A 25,009-nucleotide genomic window follows, 5' to 3' on the forward strand; every position below is an offset into this window, starting at 1 on the left:
CACCGGCCTACAGGTCACAATTCTAAACCGATCGTCACGAAACTTCACCAAGTTGTATAAGTCGTCCCAATTGAGAAGCCTATTGATTTTGAGGGCAAAGGTCAAAGGTCATCTGGAGGTCAAATTTCTAAAATCGCCATTTTAAATCCGATTGACTTGAAAATTGAATAGCATTTGTATATCAAGTCACTAAATTGGGAAATGAACTATTTTTGAGGTCAAAAGGTCAAAGGTGAACTTAAGGTCAAACTTTAAAAATCATCAATTTTCATCTAAAAAGCCGTCAATTCTCAACCGGTTGACTTGAAAATTGAACAGCATTTGCACATTGATTCACTAAATAGGGAAACCAACTATTTGAGGTCAAAAGGTCAAAGGTCAACTCAAGATCAACCTTCCCAAATCATCATTTTCATCTGAAAAATCGTCAATTTTCCTTCTATTGACCCGAGCTTTGATGAAGATTGTCAATTTTAATCTTGATGAAATGGACAATTTGCTGTATCAATGGAATTTTTTTTTTGCTTGGGGAGAGGAGGGTTGTATTTTGCAAGTATCGTGCTCCACATGACGTCCTCTTGTTGTTTTGTGTTGTGTTTGCTTAATGTATAATCTCACAAGAAAATAACATCGTTAAACAAGGTGAAATGTAGAGGTTGAATGAAGGAAAGAGAATGAGGCAAGGGGGTTGCATAGGTCTACCAGCAAAGAAATGTTTCATGTTCTCAATGTGATTTTGTGGAAAAAATGGGAAATGGGGAAAAAATGTAGCAATAAAAAAAAATAATTATTATTTAGTTAATTTATTTAAATAGTTAATTTTAAATAAATAGCCAAAAAGAATTATTTTTGCACAACAAAACATATTACATGAGGGTATCCAATGAATAGCATACACATATTTACATCAACAAGTGTATCAACTCAACGACCATAGCAGAGTGCAAATCTTGTTATGAGTTTAATGAACGAGGGTTATGATAAATCACACTTACTTGAAACAAGCACTCAACTGCGGATTCTCCCGAAGAGACAGTCCCTGTGTCTGTGTGCCCGTCAGTGGGAAAAGGGCACCGATCATGACGTCTCCGGGTGAAACTACTCTGCGCAAAACTTGATCTTCACCTGATTTGCACAAAGCCGAGTCCGAATGACAAACCTCCATCGGGAATAACGACGAGGAAAATGCTGCCCAAAATACGATGATGTGAACGAACACACAACGAGATGCAAGAAATTTGATCTTCCTGGATGTGTCCATGATTTACAAACTTTTCCCGGAGTGAAACAACCCAGTAAGATTCATTAAGGATCAACTGATATATACTCTGGGTTTCATTCCATGGTGAGTAAATCCGAACCCCAAAATTAGAAATTCCCAAAACACTAAATTATATATTTTATAAATTCTCATCTCCCAAATGTGTTAGCTCAAAGTTAAATAAAAACTAACCACATATTAATAAATATCCACATCATATATAATAATGATAATAATAATGATGCCCTTCATGTTTAATTACAAACAGTTTTTCCAAAGAGATGTTTATGATGGTTACGAACACAGATTCCCACAATTGTGTGGATTTTAATGTCATCAGTAAATCTTGAAACAGTAAGTAAAGTAAAGCTTGTACTGTGTTATTGTATCAACTACATAAAGTTTACTTTTTCAGTTGCAAATTGCGCTTCTGATCATCGATTTGTTATTTCAATCTTAAAACACGAATTATAAAATTTCCTAATAACTATTTTTGCTGATCATGGCAAGTTTGTGGGAATTATTACTAGTTTGATTTTTCTCCTGGATTTGTAAATGCTTGTTACCCTCGCCAGAGTTGCATTTGGGTCCATTTGTCTGTTTGATACTTACGAAAATCGAAGTTTTTAAAGTATATTGGTTAAAATTGTGCGTTATTACTTTGCAAAATAAAAAATAAAAAAATTGGACAAGTTTGTTGATCACTCCGGTTTTGTGTTTGTTTGTGTGTGTGTTTGTGTGTGGGTTTGTTTGTGTGTGTGTTTGTTTGTGTGTGTTTTGGTGTTTGTCTGTCCGCTCACTTATACTTGCCTACAGGTCACAATTTTAAACCGATCTTCACGAAACTTCACCAAATGTTAGAGTTCGTGGTCCGACAAAATCCTATATATATTTGAGGTCAAAAGGTTAAAAGGTCAACATAGGCCAAAGGTCAACAACTTTTTTTCGAATTACTAAAATCCTCACTTTTCATTTGATTGACTTGAAATTTGAATAGGATTTTCATAGCAGCTAACTGAATTCAACCACCAACTATTTTTTGAGGTCAACATCGGTCACAAGGTCAACATAGGCCAAAGGTGAACCACTTTTTTAAAATTTCTAAAATCCTCAATTTTCATCTGATTGACTTGAAATTTGAATAGGATTTGCATATCGGCTTACTGAATTCAACCACCAAGTACATTTGAGGTCAACATTGGCCAAAACGTCAACATAGGCCAGATTTCTAAAATCCTCAATTTTCATCTGATTGACTTTAAATTTTAAGAGGATTTGCAAATCTGGTCACTGAATACAACCACCAATTATTTTGGGTTCAACATAGGCCAAAAGGTCAACAAAGGCCAAATTTCTAAAATCCTCAATTTTCATCTGATTGACTTGAAATTTTAAGAGTATTTGCATGCCAGATCACTGAATTCAACCACCAATATTATTTATTCATCATAGGCCAACAACTTATTTTAGGGATTTCACAAGTATTGTGCTATGCAGGACATGTTTCCTGTTTGTTTGTTTGTCTGTCTGTTTGTCCACACAGAACGTGATTATGTGTATTAATTACATTCGATCCTTTAGAACCCAAAGACCCTTAATGATCCTTAAGACATTTTCAAACATTTGCAACCCTGAGACCCATTAAGACCATGACTACCCTAAGGAACATGAAGACCCGCAAAGATGCTAATACCCATAAAACCCTGAGAATCCTGAAGACCCGTAAACCCTTCAAGACACCTAAAACACATTAGTGCCTTCAGGACCCTAATATTATTTGAGACCCCTAAGACCTTGTATATCCATTATAAGCTCAAGACCATTTCAGACCCCTAAAACCCCTATCCAAACTCTAAGAACATTTACCACCCTTTATAACCATACCACCCTTGACACAAAAGACCCAGAGGATTCAAAATACCCTTAAATACTCCAAAGACTGAAAAGACCCCAAAAGACCCTTAAATACCATAAAGATCCTGAAGACCCAGAAAACCAAAAAACCCTGAGGACCAAAAAGACCGTGAAGACCCAAAAGACCCACAACGACCAAAAAGACCACAAATACCCTTAAATAGTCTGAAGAAGCTAAAGACCCAAATGACCCAGAAGACCCAAAATATACAGAGGACCCAAAATACCTCAAAGACCCAAAGACCCATAAATTTGATCCTCAATTTCTAAAATCCTCAATTTACTCAAAAAAGACACAAAAGACACAGAGGCCAAAAATACCCCGAGGACCCAAAATAACTATTATCCTGAGGACCCAAAATAACTAATATCCTGAGGACCCAAAGGACACAAAAGACCCAAAAGAAGCTGAGGAACCAAAATATTCTGAGAACCCAAAAGACACAAAAGACCACGTGGACCTTGAGGACCCCAAATACCTGTAAAGACCCCCAAACACAATTGAAGACACAAAATACACTGAAGACCCAAAATACTGTGAAGCCCCAAAAGACCCTTGAAGCCCCAAAATACCCCAAATACCCAAAAGACCCTGATGATCCAAAATATACTTAAAGACCCCACAAACCCAAAAGACCACAAAGACCCTTTTCTTTTCTTTTTTGTATATTCAGTTGAGACTCTTATAATAGCTAACACATGGAACATATAATATAATAAAGGGAGCGATAGACAAGAGGGGGAGAGAGAGGGAAGCACAACAACAGTAGAGAACCAGGACAATGGGAGATCTGTGGAAAGGAGAGAGCTGGGTGGGTTATATGGTGCAAAACATGCTGGACACTACAAGGATTTTCAGGAAAGACAACGGAATTTGAAGGAGGTAAATTTTGGGTGGATTAACAGGGATAGAAAGTATCAAGGTTTTGGATGAGGAAAGATAAGAAGAGATGGTGGGGGACAAAAAAACCCCAAAAACCATTAAAGACCACGAAGACCCAAAATATCCAAAATACCCCAAAGACAATGAAGACCCTTAAGGATCCAAGGACCCATAAGACCATTTAGACCCATTAGACCAACTTGGACCCTTTATACCAATCGACCAGCTTGGACTCTTGACCACTCGGACCTTTTTTAGATTACAAATAAATTACAAATAAATAATATCACGAGTATTACAAATAAATTTGTACAAAAGAAATGTTTGTATTATGATTGGTGCAAATCATAACAACACAGTCAGTCACGTCATTATCCTCAGCTAAAACAAGCCCATGCCTATGCAGCGATGACTTGTGGTGAGGCGAGATAAGGGGAAAAAGAGAAAATCTAAGAAATAAGCAATACAGCGAAGGAAAGAACTTAAATTCACAAAATACCGATGGGGGGAGTGAAGCCTCGAGCGACCAGGCCGCGCACGTGGTGCGAAAAGAAAACGATGAATTATACACAAGTTTGCATGAATTGCAAATCAACACCAACTAGAAAACACACTGTAACACATACACAACAAGAAAAATAGCAATCAGAGATTGCAAACCCTCGCCAGGATGTATTTTCAGTGGTTTTTAATTGCTTTTGTGTTAAAACAAATATGGCGTCTGAACCACGTGACCGATGACGTCATCATTTTTTTTTTCTAAACCAATTTATTCCTAGATTATGCTCAAAAAATTTCATCTTCATTGCATGAAGTTTTGTACTTGTCGAATTATGACGTCATAGTGGAGGGACCTGTGACATCATCATTAACATATTTTATTCCGCATGGAGAGTTCTTTACAATGAGCCATGTCTCAATTTTTTCTATTCACCATTTTCCGAAATATGGAGGTGCAAAGTTTTTCGATTTTGCCAAGATGGCGGCCGAACCACGTGACATATGACGTCATAATTATCATTTAAAATTATACAGGTGGAGGTGCACTTATGGTGAAAATTTCCTGTCAATCGCACCAACGGTTACAGAGAAAATCATATTTATTCTATGCGGACAAACAGACAAACAGACGAACAAACGGACTCAAATGCATTACCCTCTCCTCTGGCGATGGTAATAAACTAACGAGTGGAAATTTGACGAAGACAAGAATGGAAAAAATACTTTAACTTTGCTGCCGTGCAGAGGTCGAAGTCGCTTCCTTGCTCGAGGGACCGGAAACGGAAGTTTACGGACTGATGTACTGACGGACCGACGGTGCGCTATCTCATAAGCTCCCCGGAACTACGTTCAAGTAGTGAACGATAATGTAATATCAGATAATGTAATGAATCCATTTGAGAAAGTTTTTCTGATTGTCCAATCCCAAGAAAGACAATTAAACTGCATCACCTCAGAGTGTATGACCACGTTGTCATGGTCCTCGTTTATTTTTCAACAGCAGAACATAACATTTTGGTAAGAAAATACAACCGAGAGCACCATATGACACAGTGACAACTGCAAATGTGATTATCACAACGTTAAATTTCCCACGAGTGCTAATGTAAGCTGGAAAGAAAGACATGTACACCAAACAAAAGAAGAGCATACTGAAAGTGATAAACTTGATTTCGTTTTCCAGTTGTGAGAGTTTTCTTGCCTGAAAAGCCAGGGTGGTACAGAAAGCAGTGAGCAATCCTACATATGCCATGGCACAGGAAGGCCAGATGGGCTCGCTCCTCACGCATTCCAAAATGCTCGTCCCGACACGGGATTCCATATTTTGGGAAGGTTTGTCGTGACCGAGGAGAATCCATCCCGAGCAAATGACCAACTGTGGTAACGTACAAGCACTCGCGAATACAAAGGGTTTCTTCAGGATAACCCATACCCTGGAGCTTGGTAATGTCACTGCGTGGATGTAAGACACAAATTTCTAAAAACTTGCATGCAAGCAAAAAATTATGGTGAATGATGCATTGTACAAAAGCAACACAATTTATGGTTACAGAGAGTCGTTACAAAAAAATTGAGGGTTACAGAGAGTCGTTGCAACAAAATTTAGGGTTACAGAGTCGATACAACAAAATTTATGGTAACAGAGAGTCAATGCAACAAAATTTAGCATTACAGAGGGTCGTTACAGCACAATTTAGGGTTACAGAGGGTTGTTACAACAACATTTAGGGCTACAGAGCATTGTTACAACAAAATTTAGGGCTACATAGGGTCATTAGAACATAATTTAGGGTAACATAGGGTTGTTACCCATAAATTTAGGGTTACAGAGGCATTACAACAAAATCTAGGGTTACAGAGGGTCATTACAACAAAATTTAGGGTTACAGAGGATTGTTACAACAAAATATAAGGTTACAGAGGGTTGTTACAACAAAATTTAGGGTTACAGAGGGTCATTACATCAAACTTTAGGGTTACAGAGGGTTGTAACAACAAAATTTTGGGTTACAGAAAGTCGTTACAACAAAATTTAGGATTACAGAGGGTCATTACAACAAAATTTAGAGTTACAGAGGGTTGTTACACCAAAATTTAGGTTTAGGGTAACACCAAAATTTAGGTTTAGAGTTACACTAAAATTTAGGTTTAGGGTTACACCAAAATTTAGTTTTAGGGTTACACTAATATTTAGGTTTAGGGTTACACCAAAATTTAGGTTTATGGTTACACCAAAATTTAGGTTTAGGGTTACACCAAAATTTAGGTTTAGGGTTACACCAAAATTTAGGTTTAAGGTTACACCAAAATTTAGGGTTAGGGTTACACCAAAATTTAGGTTTAGGGTTACACCAAAATTTAGGTTTAGGGTTACACCAAAATTTAGGTTTAGGGTTACACCAAAATTTAGGGTTAGGATTACACCAAAATTTAGGTTTAGGGTTACACTAAAATTTAGGGTTAGGGTTACACCAAAATTTAGGATTAGGGTTACACTAAAATTTAGGTTTAGGGTTACACCAAAATTTAGGTTTAGGGTTACACTAAAATTTAGGTTTTTTTTTTGTTTGTTTGTTTTTTGGATACTGAATCGAGGCTCGTGAAAGAGCTAACATTTATTTCACAAACAAATCAACCAGACAAACAAAACACACAAAAAGAGGGAGCGGAAGACAAGATGGGGAGAGAAGGGGAAGCACACAACCACAACATTTGAGAGCAGGGAGAAGTGTGGGAGGGAGAGGGCTTGGGGGCAGGAGGCGTGGGAGGGGGATGGCGGGGGGGGGGAGGTATAAAACACAAGGGGACCGAAATTAGCGGGGGTAGAAAAGATCAAGGTTTTGGATGGGGGAGGATAAGAGATGGTGGTGAACAGCTGTTTTAAAGACCTGGAGGGTGCAGTGGGATTGAAGAGAGTGAGGGAGTTTGTTCCAGAGGCAGGAGAAAATAGGAATGAAGGAGTGAAGGTGAGCAGAAAGTCTTGATTTTGGCAGTTTAACCATAAGAGGGTTGCAGGCAGATCTTGTGAGACCTGTAGGAATATTTGGGGGACAGAGCCCAGAGAGGGCTGGGGGGGCAAGGCCAGAGAGGAGTCGGTAGAAGACGGAAAGACCACCAACCTGCCTGCGGTGAGTGAGTGAAAGGCCCTTGGAGTTAGCTTCATCGCGGGAGATTCCAATGATTCTCAACGCTTTGGTTTCAACAGCGTGAAGACGGGCTAGGTGTGAGGCAGGAGCACCAGACCAGAGGGGAGAGCAGTATTCCATAGAGCTGCGGATGAAAGCCTTGTATGTGGTGAGGAGCTCAGGTGTGCCAAGGAAGGACTTCGCACGACGGAGGATGCCCAGTCGGCGACTGGCTTTGGAGGCCAGATTTGAAATGTGGTTTTCCCAGGAAAGATCATGGCAAATAGTGAGACCCAAAAGTTTGAGTGACAGAACTTCTTGGAGAGGATTATTCAGAAAGTGGATGGGAGGGTTTTCCAGTCGGTCTTTTCAGAGAGACATCGTAAGAGTGTGAGATTTATCAGGATTGAAAGACATGTTCCATTTGTTTGCCCAGTCTGTGATTTTGTCCAGGTCTGCAGAGAGTGAGGAGGCTGCAGACTGCCGATCTGAGGGATGAGGAATGGAGCGACAGAGAGTAGAGTCGTCAGCAAAGAGATAGAGAGGATTTTCAAGAGAGTCAGAGAGATCATTGATGAAGACCAGAAAAAGCACAGGGCCCAGAACACTTACAGCACAGGTTTAGGGTTACACTAAAATTTAGGTTTAGGGTTACAACAAATTTAGGTTTAGGGTTACACCAAAATTTAGGTTTAGGGTTACACTAAAATTTAGATTTAGGGTTACAACAAATTTAGGTTTAGGGTTACACTAAAATTTAGGTTTAGGGTTACAACAAATTTAGGTACGAAACTCTTTTACAGAGCATCAGTGCTGCCGAATCAGTTTTTGGGAAGGGCTATACTTGGTGGTTTTGCATGACTTTACCAGGAGTAGTTGGGGCAGAAAATTTAGAATTTGTTCATTGTGTGGTTGATAGGTCGCCTTCTCTTAATGAGGGACACCGTGGGATCTTTAACATCCACCAAATAATTCCAGCAGATCAGATGACATAGTTTATGTCCATCCGAGGGACGACACACACATTGATGAATCACCTGCCTGTTAAATAACGTGTTGGTAAATTAGGGCTGGGTCGGGATTCGAGCTCAGGCTAGACAGCTTAGAGGTGAGTGCGCACATCTCTAGGCCATCCTGCCAGCCCAAGATGGTGATAGAGATACGATTAGGTAGAGCATGGGAATAATGTGTTGACATGGGAAAGGAGGTAGCAGTGAAGGTAAGAGTGGATATGTATGGAGCATATGAGATTGGGTGTAGGATGTAAACAAAGTATCTACCATATTTACTCATAAGTAGGTCGAGGAGCTAGGCCTTCACCTGTCCCACCGCATACACTTTGGTGACCGAGCAATTTTTTATCTTCTCCTTTGTGCTCTTAGTCCCCTTCCATTTTTTGTATAAAACATGAATTTTTTTCTATAAAACAATAGCCCTTGAGCAGTTTGTCCCTCACAATCCTAAGCCGGTCATGCCCGCTCGCTCAGCTACCAATTGAAACCTGACACTCCCTCACCAAATGCAAACTGTCTGGTTCCACCTTTTAGTCTCCTTTCAAATGTGGAATTGTCTCCCTGGATCTATCTGATTGTGTTCTTCTCTTTGCTCCTTTAATGGTGAACTTTTGCTGTCTCATTTTATACTCTCTTCCTCTTCCTGACCTTCTGTATTGTCACTGACAACAACTACCAGAAGAGCAGAGAAACCGGAAGTTGCATGAACAAGCAGAGAAACCGGAAGTTGCATGAATAAGCAGAGAAACCGGAAGTTGCATGAACAAGCAGAGAAACCGGAAGTTGCATGAAGGAGCAGAGAACATGGAAGTTGCATGAATGAGCAGATAAACCGGAAGTTGCATGAAGGAGCAGAGAAAATGGAAGTTGCATGAATGAGCAGAGAAACCGGAAGTTGCATGAATGAGCAGAGAAACCGGAAGTTGCATGAATGCACAGAGAAACCGGAAGTTGCATGGATGAGCAGCGAAACCGGAAATTGTATGGATGAGCAAAGAACCCGGAAGTTGCATGAATGAGCAGGGAAACCGGAAGTTGCATGAATGAGCAGAGAAACTGGAAGTTGAATGAATGAGCAGAGAAAATGGAAGTTGCATGAATGAGCAGAGAAAATGGAAGTTGCATGAATGAGCAGAGAACCCGGAAGTTGCATGAATGAGCAAATAAACCGGAAGTTGCATGGATGAGCAGATAAACCGGAAATTGCATGAATGAGCAGATAAACCGGAAGTTGCATGGATGAGCAGAGAAACTGGAAGTTGTATGAATGAGCAGATAAACCGGAAGTTGTATGAATGAGCAGAGAAACTGGAAGTTGCTTGAATGTAATCTGACTCAATTTATTCTCAAATGTATAATTTTAATTGGCTGGTATTATCAACCCCTTCTCTCACATGTGGAACGGTCTTCGCAAGTCTGAGGTGTCATGCTCTTACCCCCAAGACCTGAATCCAGAGGCCGCCCGCCAAATCATCGTCTGTTTCGTTTCTATTTCGGAGTTTTTCTATGCCCACGGAGTCTCTAACCCCACGTAGTCTCTAACCCCACTTTATCGTGGACCTCCTTCCCACATTGTCTACCACATTATTTTCCTCTTACCATCCACATATTGTGGATATACCACATATTGCCTCTTAGCCCTCTATTATATTCTTATATGAACCTCGACCCATATAGTAAACAAAGTAAGCCAGAATCTGCTTCTTTGTGTTTGCACAGACTTCTTAAATTGTCCGACTCACCCTGGCTCGAGGAGGGTCAATTATCTGTAAGATCTATGTGAATTATATTGGGAAATGGAAGTGAAATAAGAGTCTTCGTTACGTTAAATAATGAATGGCTGGAAGACTTTATTGTGAGTTGAACCGGAAGTGATTCTTGAGTATTTCTGCAGTGACTATTGCACGGCCAAATCACTCCAAACTAGTCTGGCCTTGCACAATTTTACATTAAGTGCTGCTATAGAAATACTGTTTACCTCGTAGATTAAGGAGCACCTGAGCTATCATGTTTATAATAGTGACAATCACCAGTGAGAGAATAAAGCACATTATGGGCTCTTTCAATTGGCAGCCCATCTTATTTGGCTTGCCAATGAACATTGCACTCCAACCAAAGCAGCCTGCCAGCACCAACAGCAAACAGGCCTTCGTCGCCGTCATCATGTGATGTTGTACCATGATCGATGCCACTGATATGATCAGAACAATCCCCAGCAAGTCCATGGTGAGCAATATCATGGCCAGTGGCTCGGAAAATGCCAGAAATTCCTCAGGCATGGGGATGCAAGTGTCACGGAGGTTGGTCGACCACGTCGTCATTGGGCAACGATGACATTCCGCAGAATCTATTGAAGAGATAGTCAAAATAAGTTCACTCGTCAGGAGAGTAATCTTTATATGCGTAGGGTAGAGTAGATCTGACTCCTCTGAGCTCGCAAGGTCAACGTGACAAAACATTATTGGATCACATTTTTTTACGACGATGCACCTGATAAGAATTTTTGTCATTTTCTCACATTTTATAACTTAAAAAATCCGAGCCACCACCTGACGCCATGATATCTGAGGATAGATCCATATAAACAATGCTTAATTTTTTTTAAAGCCCAAATATTTTTGGATTTCAACATGGTGAGTTGGCGAACTCCGATCATCAAATATGGTATCAGATGTGAAAAATAACTGTTAATTAGGACTTTATAACGAGCGGTAAGATTGGCGAAGAAGGAGTCACCTGACCTCTCGAATGCACTAATTGCTAATTATTCAAAAAACGAAAATAGTACAAACACAACCTGTACGTCGTCGATGGAAAGGTAATTTCACTGCCCATCCAACAACATCAAGGGTGAAAAAATGGTTTGTAGAAAAAGGTTACCAACTTAGCTAACTTCACCAAATATACACCCTGCAAAATCTTTAAAAGAAGCTATTTTGACCCATACACCGATATAGTTGTTTAGAGAGTGCATTCCGATTGTCTGACAACAAAATAGATTTAAAATATCCAATTTAATTAAGCTGTAATTATTTATGGTGATTGTGAGAATTGGTGTGTTTTTAACCAAAGCTGGTATAAGATCCCATGCTCTACAGTTGGAACACCAAACAATTTACATGTTCTGGCCCTTGATGGAAAAACATTTAATATTGTCTCCCCAAAAGCATTACAATATTATGTTCAATTTTGTTGATATTTCTGTTCAATATTTTGCAGCTTGATAAATAAAATGTTTGTCTCAAAATATGTGCTTAAATATGGTAATCAAACAGATGTACATTTGATCCCGGGCAATGCCCTTTGTAGGAGGAGGAAAGGTGGAGGTGGGAGGAGAGAGCGGAATTGGAATTGGGTGGGGTGGGTCCCACCGGAGGGAGGGGATGGGGTGGGAAGAGGCAGGGGAGGAGGTGGGAGGAGGGACTCAGCGTTGCCACGCCGGATATCTTTGCTAGTATATTATATAATTCCTCAGCCTTGTTTTCCGAGGCTTAGACATGTGGTTCAAGCCCACTCTAAGTCATTCTAAAGAATTAATAAATGGTACGAGCACCTTCCTCGTTTGGCATTCAGCATAGAGCTCAGCATAGAGCTCAGTATAGAGCTCAGCAAAGAGGCAGCTTTCTTGCTTGGCATTCAGAGTAGAGCTCAGCATAGTAACAGCTTCCTTGCTTGACACCCGACAAAAATAGAGCAATTCTGATCGGTTCATCTGATCATGTGCTTGTGAAAGAGGATATCTATCTGACCATTCTCAGAGAGCCTCCTCAGCGTCGACGAGTCTGGCATTTCACACAGGCCAACTGGCACGGTCTGCAAGCAGCCACCAATCATCTGGACTGGTTTCCCATCACTACCGCCTCAGACATCAACTCTTCCTGGGAATTCTTCCAAAGTAAACTGATCTCTCTCATGCACAGATTTATCCCATCTCGTCTTCAGTTGTCATACCCTTCCTCCCGTCCATGGTACACTGAATCTTGTGGTGAGGTAGTTGCCCTGAAACAATTTCCCTTGACTCCTGGGAGGCAAATCCAACTGAAGGCAATCTAAGTTCCTTTCACAAAGCTCAGATCAAGTGTGTGTCTACCCTCAGGAGAGCCAGGAAGCACTATCTCTCGACTCTCAAAACTGAACTCTCAAACATGTCTTCTTCCTCCAAATGCTGGTGGCGTCTGGTCAAATCTGTTCTGGTGTTTGTTCCTCCTCCATCCCCTCACTTACCTCAAACGGCGACACAGTTGACACCACACGTGAAAAAGCCGAATGCCTCAACTCTGTGTTTGCCTCAAAATATTGTGTCCCAAACCCATCTGTCTGTACCAACCTTACTTAGTCGAACCCAGCTGCTCCTGGACTCTGTGTCCTTCTCTCCTGACAAGGTGGAGAGGTTTCTGTCAAACCTCGACTCTGATTCTGCAACTGGACCAGACGGCATCAGCCCACGGGTCCTAAAATCCTGCTCTGCCGCTCTATCTCAACCCTCTCTCTATTTTCTTCACCTTCTCTTTTGCTCAAGGTCATCTGCCATCAGCTTGGAAGTCAGCCAACATCACCGCTTTACACAAAAAAGGTGCAAAAACAGATCCTTACAGCTACAGCCCAATCAGCCTTCTCCCAATTATCAGCAAAGTCATGGAATCCATCATTGCTTCGGATATCAAATCCTTCCTCTTCTCCAATGGCTTGATCTCCGATTATCAATTTCGATTCAGACCAGGTCATTCTACTCTGGACATGCTGCTTCTGCTGTCGCCCTTGACATATCATGTGCATTCGATACGGTCTGGCACCCCGCTCTGCTCACCAAACTCTCCTCCTATGGTATCCATGGAAATCTCCATGCATTGCTTGTGGACTTCCTCTCTGGTCGTAGTCAACTTGTGGCCCTCATCTCCCCTTCCTGTTCAGGCTCGAGTTCCCCAAGGCAGTGTTCTTGGCCCTGTGCTTTTTCTGGTCTTCATCAATGATCTCTCCAACTCTCTGGAAAATCCTCTTTATCTCTTTGCTGATGACTCCACTCTCTGCCGCTACATTCCTCATCCCTCAGATTGGCAGTCTACAGCCTCCTCACTCTCTGCAGACCTGGACAAAATCACAAACTGGTCAAATAATTGGAACATGTCTTTCAATTCTGACAAATCTCACACTCTCAGTTTGTCTCTGCGAAAAGACAAACTGGACAACCCTCCCATCTACTTTCTCAGCAACCCTCTCCATGAAGTTCTGTCACTCAAGCTTTTGGGTCTCAATATCTGCTATGATCGTTCTTGGGAAAGCCACATTTCCAAGCTGGCCTCCAAAACCAGTCGCCGACTGGGCATCCTCAATCGTGCGAAGTCCTTGTTTGGCACACCTGAGCTCCTCACCACATACAAGGCTTTTATCCGCAGCTCAATGGATTACTGTTCTCCCCTCTGGGCCGGTGCTCCTGCCTCACACCGAGCTCGTCTTCACGCTGTTGAAACCAAAGCTTTCTGAATCATTGGAATCTCCCGCGATGAATCTGATTGTGAGGGCCTTCCTCTCACTCACCACAGGCAGGTGTGTGGTCTTTTTGTCTTCTACCGACTCCTATCCGACCTAGCTTCTCCAGGCCTCTCCCTCCCACAGATGTCCCGATGTCCCTTTTCTCTGCTCTTGTGCTTGTGTGCTTCCCTCTCTCTCGCGATCTTGTCACCAGCTCCCTTTATTGTATGTTTTGTGTGTCCGTTTTTTTGTGATTGATGTTAGCTCTTACACGAGCCTCGATCTTGCATACAATAATAATAATAATAATAATCATAATAATCATAATAATAATAACCATAGGTTGGTAATAACAATGCAGGCTTTGATGAGCCTATAGTGGCCGCTCCTCCTGCATCAAAGTTGTTTGTCAGGAAACTCATATTAATACAAGGATATATTTTTCATTTTACACGTTTTCCTTCTTTCTTTCATGTCTCTCATGTCATTTAATGGGCTTTCAGCACCATCCCATTATAATTGGAGACTGCAGCTGTGTGCAACTGACTCTAATGAATCAGATGGATTGGGGTCAATAAACAAGTTTTCAACACTCTTTGGTACCTTCTTTCGAGAGTTCCTCTTGCTCACCAGTGGGTGCATGCAATGTGTTCTGATGAGTTCCTGACATGTCCATGAGATGCACTTATTTTGTATGTGTGGTCGAGACTTATAGGAAGGAAATCACCTGAGAGTGAGGGCAGTAGGGGCCCCAGTTTTACAGAGTAAGCAAGAGGGAGACTAAGGGAGACAGAGGGATAAAGGTGGGCGCGATTCGGAAAATTTTAAGTCCGCTTACCGCTTATCCGCTCCGCCAGCCCGTGTAGTCCGATTCGCTTATCCGCTTCAGCGGCCGAAAATCTTAGTCCGCTTACCGGTTATCCGCTTATCCGCTTCGATTCGATTTTTTAAAAGCACTTCGACGTTTTTAAAGCGATTTTTGACGTTTCTAAAGGGAATTTAATGCTTTTTAAGCCTAAATAGCCATTTCTAACTACTACAAAGACAAACAAAGCTTTTAAGATCAAAAATATACATTTTTATTTAAATAAAATTTATTCAAAATTTATTGAAATAAAGTTTTCCACTCGACTCTACTCTACTCTACAGTTAATTTAAATATAATTTTAATATATGCAAGTTACATTAAAGAAAAATCAATTTGCCCATCCTTTCTTTGACAAGAGAGTCTACTAGTCAACAGACTAGCAGTCTGTTGACTAGTCCTCGTCTTCCTCCTCCACCTCGTGGGCCTTCTTGAGGATTTGGAGGTTGCCCTTCATGAAGACGAGGGCCTCGAAGTTCGGTGCAGCCAGGGCCGACCTCTTAGGCCTGAGGATGTCCGACCCGTAGCTGAACACGCGCTCGACCGAGGCAGAGCTCGGGAGCGGCGTGTTATGCCTGAGAAATAGTTACCCAAGCATCAGGGAACTCGAGCGGGAAGAGATTGGGCGAGAGCCCCGGGTTCCCCCTCAGCGGCTTCCTCGACCAGTTGTTGACCTCTTCCCTGATCTTCTCCTCGAGGTTCTCCTCCTGCTGCCCCTCCTCCATGGCGAACAGGTAGTCCGTACTGCTCGAGCCGGGCTGGGGTGCTGGGACTGCTGGTTTGCGTCGCTCGTGTGCCTGTCCCTGGCACTGCCGCTGGGCTGGAGAGTCAGAAATCTCTCCATCTTGACGTTATTGCCGCTCTAGCGTCCAATAAAATATTCAGTTTTCACTTATTATTCACTTAAATAAATATTCACAATTCTAGAGTAACGGCTCAGGCTAACAGCTGATTTGGCGAATCGCGATGCGCTTTAATTTTTCGGTAGTCCGCTTACGCTTATCCGCTTCGGTTTCCGGGGGTTGTTCCGATTCGCTTATCCGCTTCGAAAACGTTAGTCCGCTGCAGCGGATAAGCGGATAAGCGGACTTTCGAAGCGGACCGCCCACCTTTGCAGAGGGAGAGAGAGGGAGAGAGAGGGAGAGGTTGCGTACGTGTGCCAGAGTGGCCAGACGGAAGCTTCTCCTCAGTGAAAGACACATGAAAGCACGCTTGGAGTTTGCAAAAAAAGCACCTAAAGGACTCTCAGACTGTGAGAAACAAGATTCTGTCGTCTGATGAAACCAAGATTGAACTGTTTGGCTTCCGTCTGGCCACTCTGCCATAAAGCCCAGATCGGTGGTGTTGCAGTGATGGTTGTCCTTCTGGAAGTTTCTCCCATCTCCACACAGGATCTCTGGAGCTCAACCAGAGTGACCATCGGGTTCTTGGTCACCTCTCATACCAAGGCCATTCTCCCCCAATTGCTGTTTGGCTGGGCGGCCAGCTCGAGGAAGAGTCCTGGTTGTTCCAAACTCCTTCCATTTAAGAATTATGGAGGCCACTGTGCTCTTGAGAACCTTCAATGCAGCAGAGATTTTTTTTTGTAGGCTTCCCCAGGTCTGTGCCTCGACACAATCCTGTCTCTGAACTCTGCAGGCAGTTCCTTCGACCTCATGGCTTGGTTTTTGCTCTGATGTGCATTGTCAGCTGTGAGACCTTATATAGACAGGTGTGTGTCTTTCCAAATCATGTCCAATCAATTTAATTTACCACAGGTGGACTCCAATCAAGGTCTAGAAACATCTCAAAGATGACCAAGAGAAATGGGAGTAACCTGAGCTAAATTTCAAATATCATAGCAAAGGGCCTGAATACTTATGTCAATGTGATATTTCAGTATTTTTTTTTAAAATAAATTTGCAAAACTTTCTAAAATCCTGTTTTCTCTTCGTCATTATGGGGTATTGAGTGTAGATTGATGAGAGAAAAAATGAATTTAAACGATTTCAGCATAAGGCTGCAACATAACAAAATGTGAAAAAGTGAAGGGGTCTGAATACTTTCTGAATGCACTGTACGTTGATGTCTGTGAGTCGGGGTGGGTTCTATTTTACACAATGAGAACCTATCAAATTTAACTAAAAACCAGCATCCAGACCATCACAGATATCATCAATATCACCCATCGAGAGCAGTGGTTACTTGTTGTTGGGAAATCTTTGAAACATTCAGATTATTTGAATCATGACATACTTGTTAGGTTGGAGTATTCTCCTTCAGTGCAGGGGATGCAGTCGAAGCAGCAGAAAGGTTCTCCTTTACGGGACAACTTACGCGTACCAAAGGGACAGGCCTCACTGCAAATCGATTGTGGAACCTAAAAATATGCACTTATCATATAGAACCACAAATATGTGAAAGATATCGCAGGAAATATCACAACAAACATGCTAGAATTGAAAACTTTCTGAGGTTTTGGGAAATTCCATGAAACAGCCTTTGGAACAAATACTGTATATAACAGGGAACACCTGAAAATGTTTCTCAGCTTGAACGAGAAAATATCACAAAATCGTCCCCGAAATCAGAAAAATAAAAACAAGGTGGATCCTTTGGGCCTTGATATGGCCTCCCTCTTCTGTTTGATAATGCGGAGATTGCAACGAGCAAGAAACAATGTCATCGTGACCACTTCCGTAATCCTTCATGCTGTAACTCAAAAACAATTCCAAGAACGATTTGTGACACCTACATAGTAACATGACTGACATCCTTTTATCACCCATCAAATAATATGCATATCACCCATCATAAATATAAAACAGGAGTGTCTGTCTGTCTGTCTGTCTGTCCGTCCATCCCAAAACTACTCCCTCAGTTTTGGGGCTTTCCAATTTCTCCAAACTGTTCTCCCCTCTGGGCCGGTGCTCCTGCCTCACACCTAGCTCGTCTTCACGCTGTTGAAACCAAAGCTTTCAGAATCATTGGAATCTCCCACGATGAAGCTAACTCCGAGGGCATTTCACTCACTCACGGCAGGCAGGTTGGTGGACTTTCTGTCTTCTACCGACTCCTCTCCGGCCTTGCTCCCCCAGCTCTCTCTGTGCTCTGTCCCCCAAATATTCCTACAGGTCGCACAAGATATACCTGCAACCATCTTATGGTTAAGCTGCCAAAATATAGGCTCTCTGCTCACCTTCACTCTTTCATTCCTCTTTTCTCCCGCTTCTGGAACAAACTCCCTCCCTCTCTTCAATCCCACTCCTCCCTCCAGGTCTTTAAAACAGCTGTTCACCACCATCTCTTATCTTCCCCCATCCAAAACCTTGATCTTTTCTACCCCCGTTAATTCACCCCAGATCCACTTTTCTGAAATACCAACTTCTTTCATGGAAGTCCTAGCTGTGTCCATGTGTTTTTTTGTTTTTTTTACCTCTCCCAACCCCCTTCCCATGGCTCCTCCCGCCAAGCCCTCTTCCTCAAACAAATCTCCCAATGTCCCTGCTCTCAAATGTTGTACTTGTGTGCTTCCCCCTCTCTCCCCATCTTGTCTCCCGCTCCCTTTATTGTATGTTTTATGTGGCCATTTGTTTTGTTGTGATTAATGTTAGCTCTTACACGAGCTTCGATCTTGTATACAAAAGAAAAAGAAAAAAAGCGAAAAGCGGGGTTAAGCAATGGGGTGCGTACGTGTGCCGTACGTGTGCTGTGTGCCGTACGTGTGCCATCTCTGCCTTTTTTTTAATTCATTTTCTCGGCAATCATTGGGAGCCTTCTCCCAATTATCAGCAAAGTCATGGAATCCATCTTTGCTTCGGATATGAAATCTTTCCTCTTCTCCAATGGCTTGATCTCTGATCATCAATTTGGTTTCAGACCAGGTCACTCTACTCTGGACATGCTGCTTCTGCTGTCTCAACAATGGATGGAGGTCCTCAATGTCAAACAGGAAATTAGAGCTGTCTCCCTTGACATATCACGTGCCTTCAATACGGTCTGGCATCCTGCTCTGCTCACCAAACTCTCCTCCTTTTGTATCCAGTGGGAAACCTCCACGCATGGCTTGCGGACTTCCTCTCTAGTCGTAGTCAACGTGCGACCCTGAATGGGTTTCTCTCATCTCCTCTTCCTGTTCAGGCTGGAGTTCCCCAAGGTAGTGTTCTGGGCCCTATGCTTTTTCTGGTCTTCATCAATGATCTCTCCAACTCTCTGGAAAATCCTCTCTATCTCTTTGCTGATGACTCCACTCTCTGCCGCTCCATTCCTCATCCTTCAGATCGGCAGTCTGCAGCCTCCTCACTCTCTGCAGACCTGGACGAAATCACAGACTGGGCAAACAAGTGGAACATGTCTTTCAATCCTGACAAATCTCACACTCTTACGATGTCTCTCCGAAAGGAATGACTGGACAACCCTCCCATCCACTTTCTGAATAATCCTCTGCAAGAAGTTTTGTCACTCAAGCTTTTGGGTCTTTTGGGTCTGCAATCATCTTTCCTGGGAAAACCACATTTCAAATCTGGCCTGCAAAGCCAGTCGCCTGCAAAGCCAGATACATATATCTACGACAAACCTCCTGTGGAACGTCTTGGGGTCCCAGCAGATGTTCTAAGGTCGGTAGGAGGTTTCAAAAATTCCTAAATAAAATTATGATTTTGAAATTGACTCCGTACAAACCTTCCGCGAATCCGGAAACCCGATATTGTGGTGTACCAATATGGCGGCCCGCCATCTTGGTCATCCCACTGAACCTCACTGAGTTCTTAACACGCCATTTTGTTTGGCCTACTCAAAAGTGCCTTGCCTTGGAAAGACGATCGATAATTATCATTACATAATTCTTGGATCTGACTTGACGTCACTTCCTGGCATTGGCCCTGGATACAACCTCGTATCGCTCGGTGTGGGTGAAAACAAAACTCTCCGCTGTATTGATTGCGTCAGCGTTGCAGTTGGTTCACCTCGGTTTTTAGCTTCTGTTTCGTGTGTTTTGATCGCTTGTTGCTTATACATTGTATATTTTAATCAAGAGTGTAACATTCTGGGACCAACAAAGTTTGTAACCGCATATTATGGCATATAATTATGCAGACGAATTGGATACTGTCGCTCGTGAGCGGTACGAGGAGAAACTCCGTGCTGTGGGTATGGGTTGGGATAGTTTGCCCGTCAGTGTTGAGAGGTAGAGGGGAATCTGAGACAGTAGTTGGGGTAATTTGTCCATCTGTGTTGAGAAGTCGAGGGGAGGTAGAGGTCAGTCCCACCACGTCGGTCATGAATATGCACTTGAGTTTCTGATGTCATTTCGGATATTTCTGGCGGAATTTCATATTTTATTTAATCTGTGAACATGGCAAATAATGATCAGACTCTCATGGATTCATACCCGAAATGAAATGTTCAGAACAAACGCAGGTGTATTTTGATGAAGGCTCCCACCGCTTGTTGGTGTCTGGATTTTTCCTACCGACGGCGTTAACCTATTTGATTTCCCCCATCTTTCGCGGCATTTCACACGATCGGGAAATATGCAAAATGACAGTGATTTCCTCACCATCATATTAAGATTGTGGCAACCAACAGCACAGCAACTTTTCGGCATTTTTCGTGGTTTGTATTAGACAACACAAGAAAGAAAGCTATGGCACGGCACGGCACGCGACACTTCCTAACACTGAACGCCTTCGTTGCTATGTGTTACTACGCAGTTGTTTTCACCCAGTGGATTATAGACCGGTCGCTTCCGGTAAAAGTACCCGGATGTTCGGATCCAATAATTGAAGCGTATCACCAAAATCTGGATTCTGATATGAGAATTGGATGCTGTAGACTAAATAACTCCAAATCTGGAGTGAAATCTGACAAAATTTAAATTAAATCGATAAAATTAAAATATCGATTAAAAAAATCGATTAAAATCGATTTAAAAAATTATATAATTAAAAATTATATAACTAAGTGTATGTATGCATTTATTTAAGCGAGGCTGTGATTGTCGTTCTGGTGTTTTTTTTTAATTTAACTTAATTGTTTTTAACTTAATTCTTACTTCCAGGGGAACTGCTCGGACATGCGTTTTTGAATGAAACGTTTTTAGCAAAGAACACTTTTTTAGTAGTCGGGACAGCTGTAACTGTGAGAGTCAATTCTGAAGTTGGAATTTTAAAGATTGGTTAGGATTAAGAGTTTGTGGAGCTTTTCGCATTGTGGTTTTTAACCGTGTGCGGAAATGAAATAAATGGGTGGTGTGGGGGCAGGGGGAGGGGGTGGTGGAGGTGGGACCAGTTGCAACTGCTAAATCAGAAAGCATCTGAAAATGCAAAGCCTGTCCTCGTCCGTTTGTATCTCGACATCTTCTTCTTCTTCTTCAATTGGCTCAAAATAACGAAAATGGTTAAAAATAAATAAATTGATGATTTATGCAGCCTTGACCTTTGAGCTTTAGAGCTAAAAAAACAATCTGCTTCTAGCTTTTGATTGGTGAACAAATTAATTGACCCAATATGCAAATTATAAAAAATTCACATCAATCACATGAAAATTGATGATTTTATTTAACTCTGACTTTTGACCTTTTGACAAAATTATTAATTTGCCTTCTCCATCTTCTCATAATAAAGCTTTGGGGAAAATTTGATGATAAAACTCAAATGGTAACTAGAACGCCACTCAGTAGAGCATATACTCCCGCCGTGGGTTTAGTTGGAATAATACTGTTACGGTTCTAAGCCGCCCTTCTTCCCATTACCAAGGGGGGATTAATCCCCTTGTCTTTGCTGGGCTTGGCGAAACCAAGGCTTGATACGTCCCTTCCGGACAAACGCGGAGTAGAGTCTCGGGACCACTTCTCGCTCGTACCTAATTCCCCGTGCTGCCACGGAAGCGAGGAAGCAAGCCTCGCACGAACCATGTGTGGTTTGAGTATGCCGAGCGGATTGGGTACCACGTGATCCGTGCAGTTTTAATTAGTGGAACCCGATTTAAGCGGTTCTACCCGTACCACGCTTAGCCAATGAATAAACCACAGGAAAGGTCGAATGGAAGAAAGGAAGAACACAGGTTTAATTATTCCCACACATATGTACAATGATCGGGGATGCAGAGACACAGAGCAGCCTGAGACAATCTTATCTTAAGCCCAGACAACAGGCCCGTCTCACTCACACAAGGAATTACAGATGGGTAGATGATCAGCCAACGCGTCGACGTGGTCATCCAGAGACGGCCTCCGTTCGGCTCTCCACGGTCCCGGCACGTCCCGAGAAGATGGTAGCAGGCGATGGCAGGAACCCATAGCGCCTCTCCCGAACAAGGCAGATGGCGAGGTGGGACGGCAAAGGGCGGGACATTTAGCTTGGCTGGCGATTACTCAGCCGTTCTCACTCGCACGACTTAATGTGCTGTATATCGGTTCATGCGCGTCTGGCTGCGCCCGCGTGTCTGTACAGTTCTCGGATGCTGCCAACTTCTCTTCCTCGATCCTCTGAGCTGGTTAGTGCGTGCGAGTTCTTTGACGCTCTACACTTGTGAGTCCTCTGTTCAACAGCTTTCCCGCACGAGTCCTTGTGCAAGTCCTTCACCACTAGTACTTTCATGCAAGTCCTCTTTCTACTGCCGTGTGCACGCCAGTCCTTTAGGCAGCAGTCCTTTCATGCAAGTCCTCTTTCTACTGCCGTGGGCATGCCAGTCCTTTCATGCCAGTCCTTTCATGCAAGTCCTTTAGGCAGCAGTCCTCCCGCGCTAGTCCTCTCGAGGGCTTTGTGCAGCGGGTTTTATAGCTATGCCCGCGAACCTTCTGGAACACTCTCGACCCTTCTCACCACGCGCTGTGATGCAACGCCGCCGTCACCACCTCTGAGCCCTGATTGGCGGCTCGTGCTTACCATCAGCGCTTCTGCTGCTCTGCCCCGGTCCTCCTAGCCTGCCTCGTGTTAACTTGCCCAAAATGAACCAACGTTAGCGCAAAAGAGATTGAGGCTACGGACATTGGATAATCAGTGGCAGTAGGGCCTATTCTCCTGACTCTACTTCAATGCAGAACTAACAATGGAAAGGAACTAAGCTCACAAATACTAAGACATAACCTATACGATCGCGAGGCTACATGTTGCTTGTGTGACTAACTATGGGGGGCAAATTTTAACCTTTATTAGACTCTCTTTACAAACTCAAAACCGCAACACTGCCCCCCTCCCTCGTCAGACTCATCCCTGAGTCGAACCTACAAAAACTGGAACGACCGGTTTTGAGAAAGATCTGGGACTAACTTTTAATTATGTGTGACATTTAGATGTGGTTCCCCCTAACATTTACTCTAACCCGTGTATGCGACAGTTTTACAACACTAAATATGTCCCATCTACTGCGTTGAGTAATTGACTAACAGACTCACACCCACAATTAACCGAATTGCGGAATTGTTTCCAAACTAAACATAAAGACAGTGGGCAGCATTTTTATATGCAAGCACAAAACTTAACCTTATTTACAGTTCTATGACCCAGGACCTGTCCTTTTTGGAAAGAAGATTGGAGGGGAAGAGAAAGCACAGCAAAGCACAAATACACATTCCAAAATCACATTGCATTTGCTGTTGGTGTCTGAATGAATGAATGAATGATCGTTTTAAGGCCATTTTCCCCGCTAGAGCGGGGGTTAGCCTTGCGGGTCCCATGACAATCATGGTTCCCTGTTTGAGGCAATGTTTTTATTGCCGGATGCCCTTCCTGGCGCCAACCCTTAGTCACCTCTTACGATGCGCAGGGATACGGTGTACCTATTCTAAACCGGGGTACACACCGGGAGCTGTTGGTGTCTGGCATCTTCTATCTTCTGTGTGCACATATCGAACCGGCAAGCCCCCGGACCGGCATACAGGCCATTCCAGCTCTTCGGGGCTTAATAAACTTACAATCTTCTCGGCCCTAGCACACAAAAATTAAAAAAAATGCACAACAAGTGTGTTCGTTTATTTGCCAGCAGGGCCAATCCTATGTGGTCCAACTGTGTGACATTGATGCCCCTCAAAACAAGTGGTCTGAAGATGCAAGGTGAGTTTGCAGCAAAGTGCTGTACAGCAAAAGTGTAAGGCCACAAAACTTGTGGTCCATAAGTGTAATGTGATAATGTGCAGCAAAGTGTCTGCGGAGGCAGGGTGCTGCACATGTGCAGCAAAGTTATAACAAACAAAAAGGATATGGCAGCAAAGTGCTGTGCAGTTCAGCTGCACATGTAAAGCAAAAGTGCAGCAGGGGTGCTGCACAGGTGTAGCAATGTGCAGCTGCAAGTTCCACCTCCAAAATGGTCCTGGGGTGGGGGGAGAGACACAGCACCACCAGCAAAGTGGAAAGGGCACAAAAGTACACAGTCAAACAAGGTAATGCAGCGCAGGGGCGTGGAAGAGCGAGCAGAGCAAGCTCGTCCCTAACCGTTCGTACCCCCCAATGTCAGCTTACACTACCCTTGCCATTCCTGGTATTCACAAATTCAAATCCGTCTCTAGGTCTTGTCTCCCATATCCCCCTCTACTCCAAATTTGTCTCCCAATCCCTCCCTGGAAGGAAGGAATGGAACAAACACAATGTCCCATTACGTCATAATGCGTCTTACACTCAAATATTGCACTTGGTCTTGATGTGGAGCTTCATTCTCCTCGGTGCATGGATGTGGATGGCGCGAAGGGGACTTCTCTCATCCTAACTACTCTACTGATATTAACTCTTAAACTACCCGGGGTCATGCCCTCCCAAACGGCCATCTTTAAACTATGTGGTTCTAAAAACCGGATTCCCATTGACCACATGGTGCCTTCCAAAATTTGGTTCTCACTCCCACTGAATTTTCATACTGTGCCCTTGCACAATTTCGGGGCTGGGTCGTGTGGCTCCACTAGCAGGTCTACCTACCTGCGCACCTACACCACTGAAGTCGCCACCCGAGCTTACCTGCTCCTGCTACTACCTAACTGGGGAAGGCCCCTTCTGGCTCTTTACCCCT

The 25,009-nt window shown here is 43.0% G+C and overlaps 2 protein-coding genes across 2 annotated transcripts in view; both read right to left on the reverse strand.

Moving 5' to 3' along the window:
- LOC144891249 (extracellular calcium-sensing receptor-like) overlaps positions 1-1,165 on the reverse strand; it is a 57,700-nt gene extending 56,535 nt beyond the window's left edge. The window contains exon 1 of the mRNA XM_078773660.1: positions 996-1,165. Within this exon, the coding sequence (XP_078629786.1) occupies positions 996-1,165 (170 nt within the window). The remainder of the gene's footprint in view (positions 1-995) is intronic.
- A 4,367-nt stretch (positions 1,166-5,532) lies between these two features.
- The window catches only part of LOC137424087 (extracellular calcium-sensing receptor-like), a 105,918-nt gene continuing 86,441 nt past the window's right edge, over positions 5,533-25,009 (reverse strand). The window contains exons 10-12 of the mRNA XM_078773661.1: positions 17,267-17,390; positions 10,676-11,044; positions 5,533-6,011 (exon numbers count right to left, since the gene is read on the reverse strand). Of these exons, the coding sequence (XP_078629787.1) occupies positions 5,533-6,011; positions 10,676-11,044; positions 17,267-17,390 (972 nt within the window). The remainder of the gene's footprint in view (positions 6,012-10,675; positions 11,045-17,266; positions 17,391-25,009) is intronic.

This window comes from Myxine glutinosa, chromosome 3 (assembly GCF_964187855.1).
Source record: "Myxine glutinosa chromosome 3, kmMyxGlut1.1, whole genome shotgun sequence".
NCBI classification, from domain to species: domain Eukaryota; kingdom Metazoa; phylum Chordata; class Myxini; order Myxiniformes; family Myxinidae; genus Myxine; species Myxine glutinosa.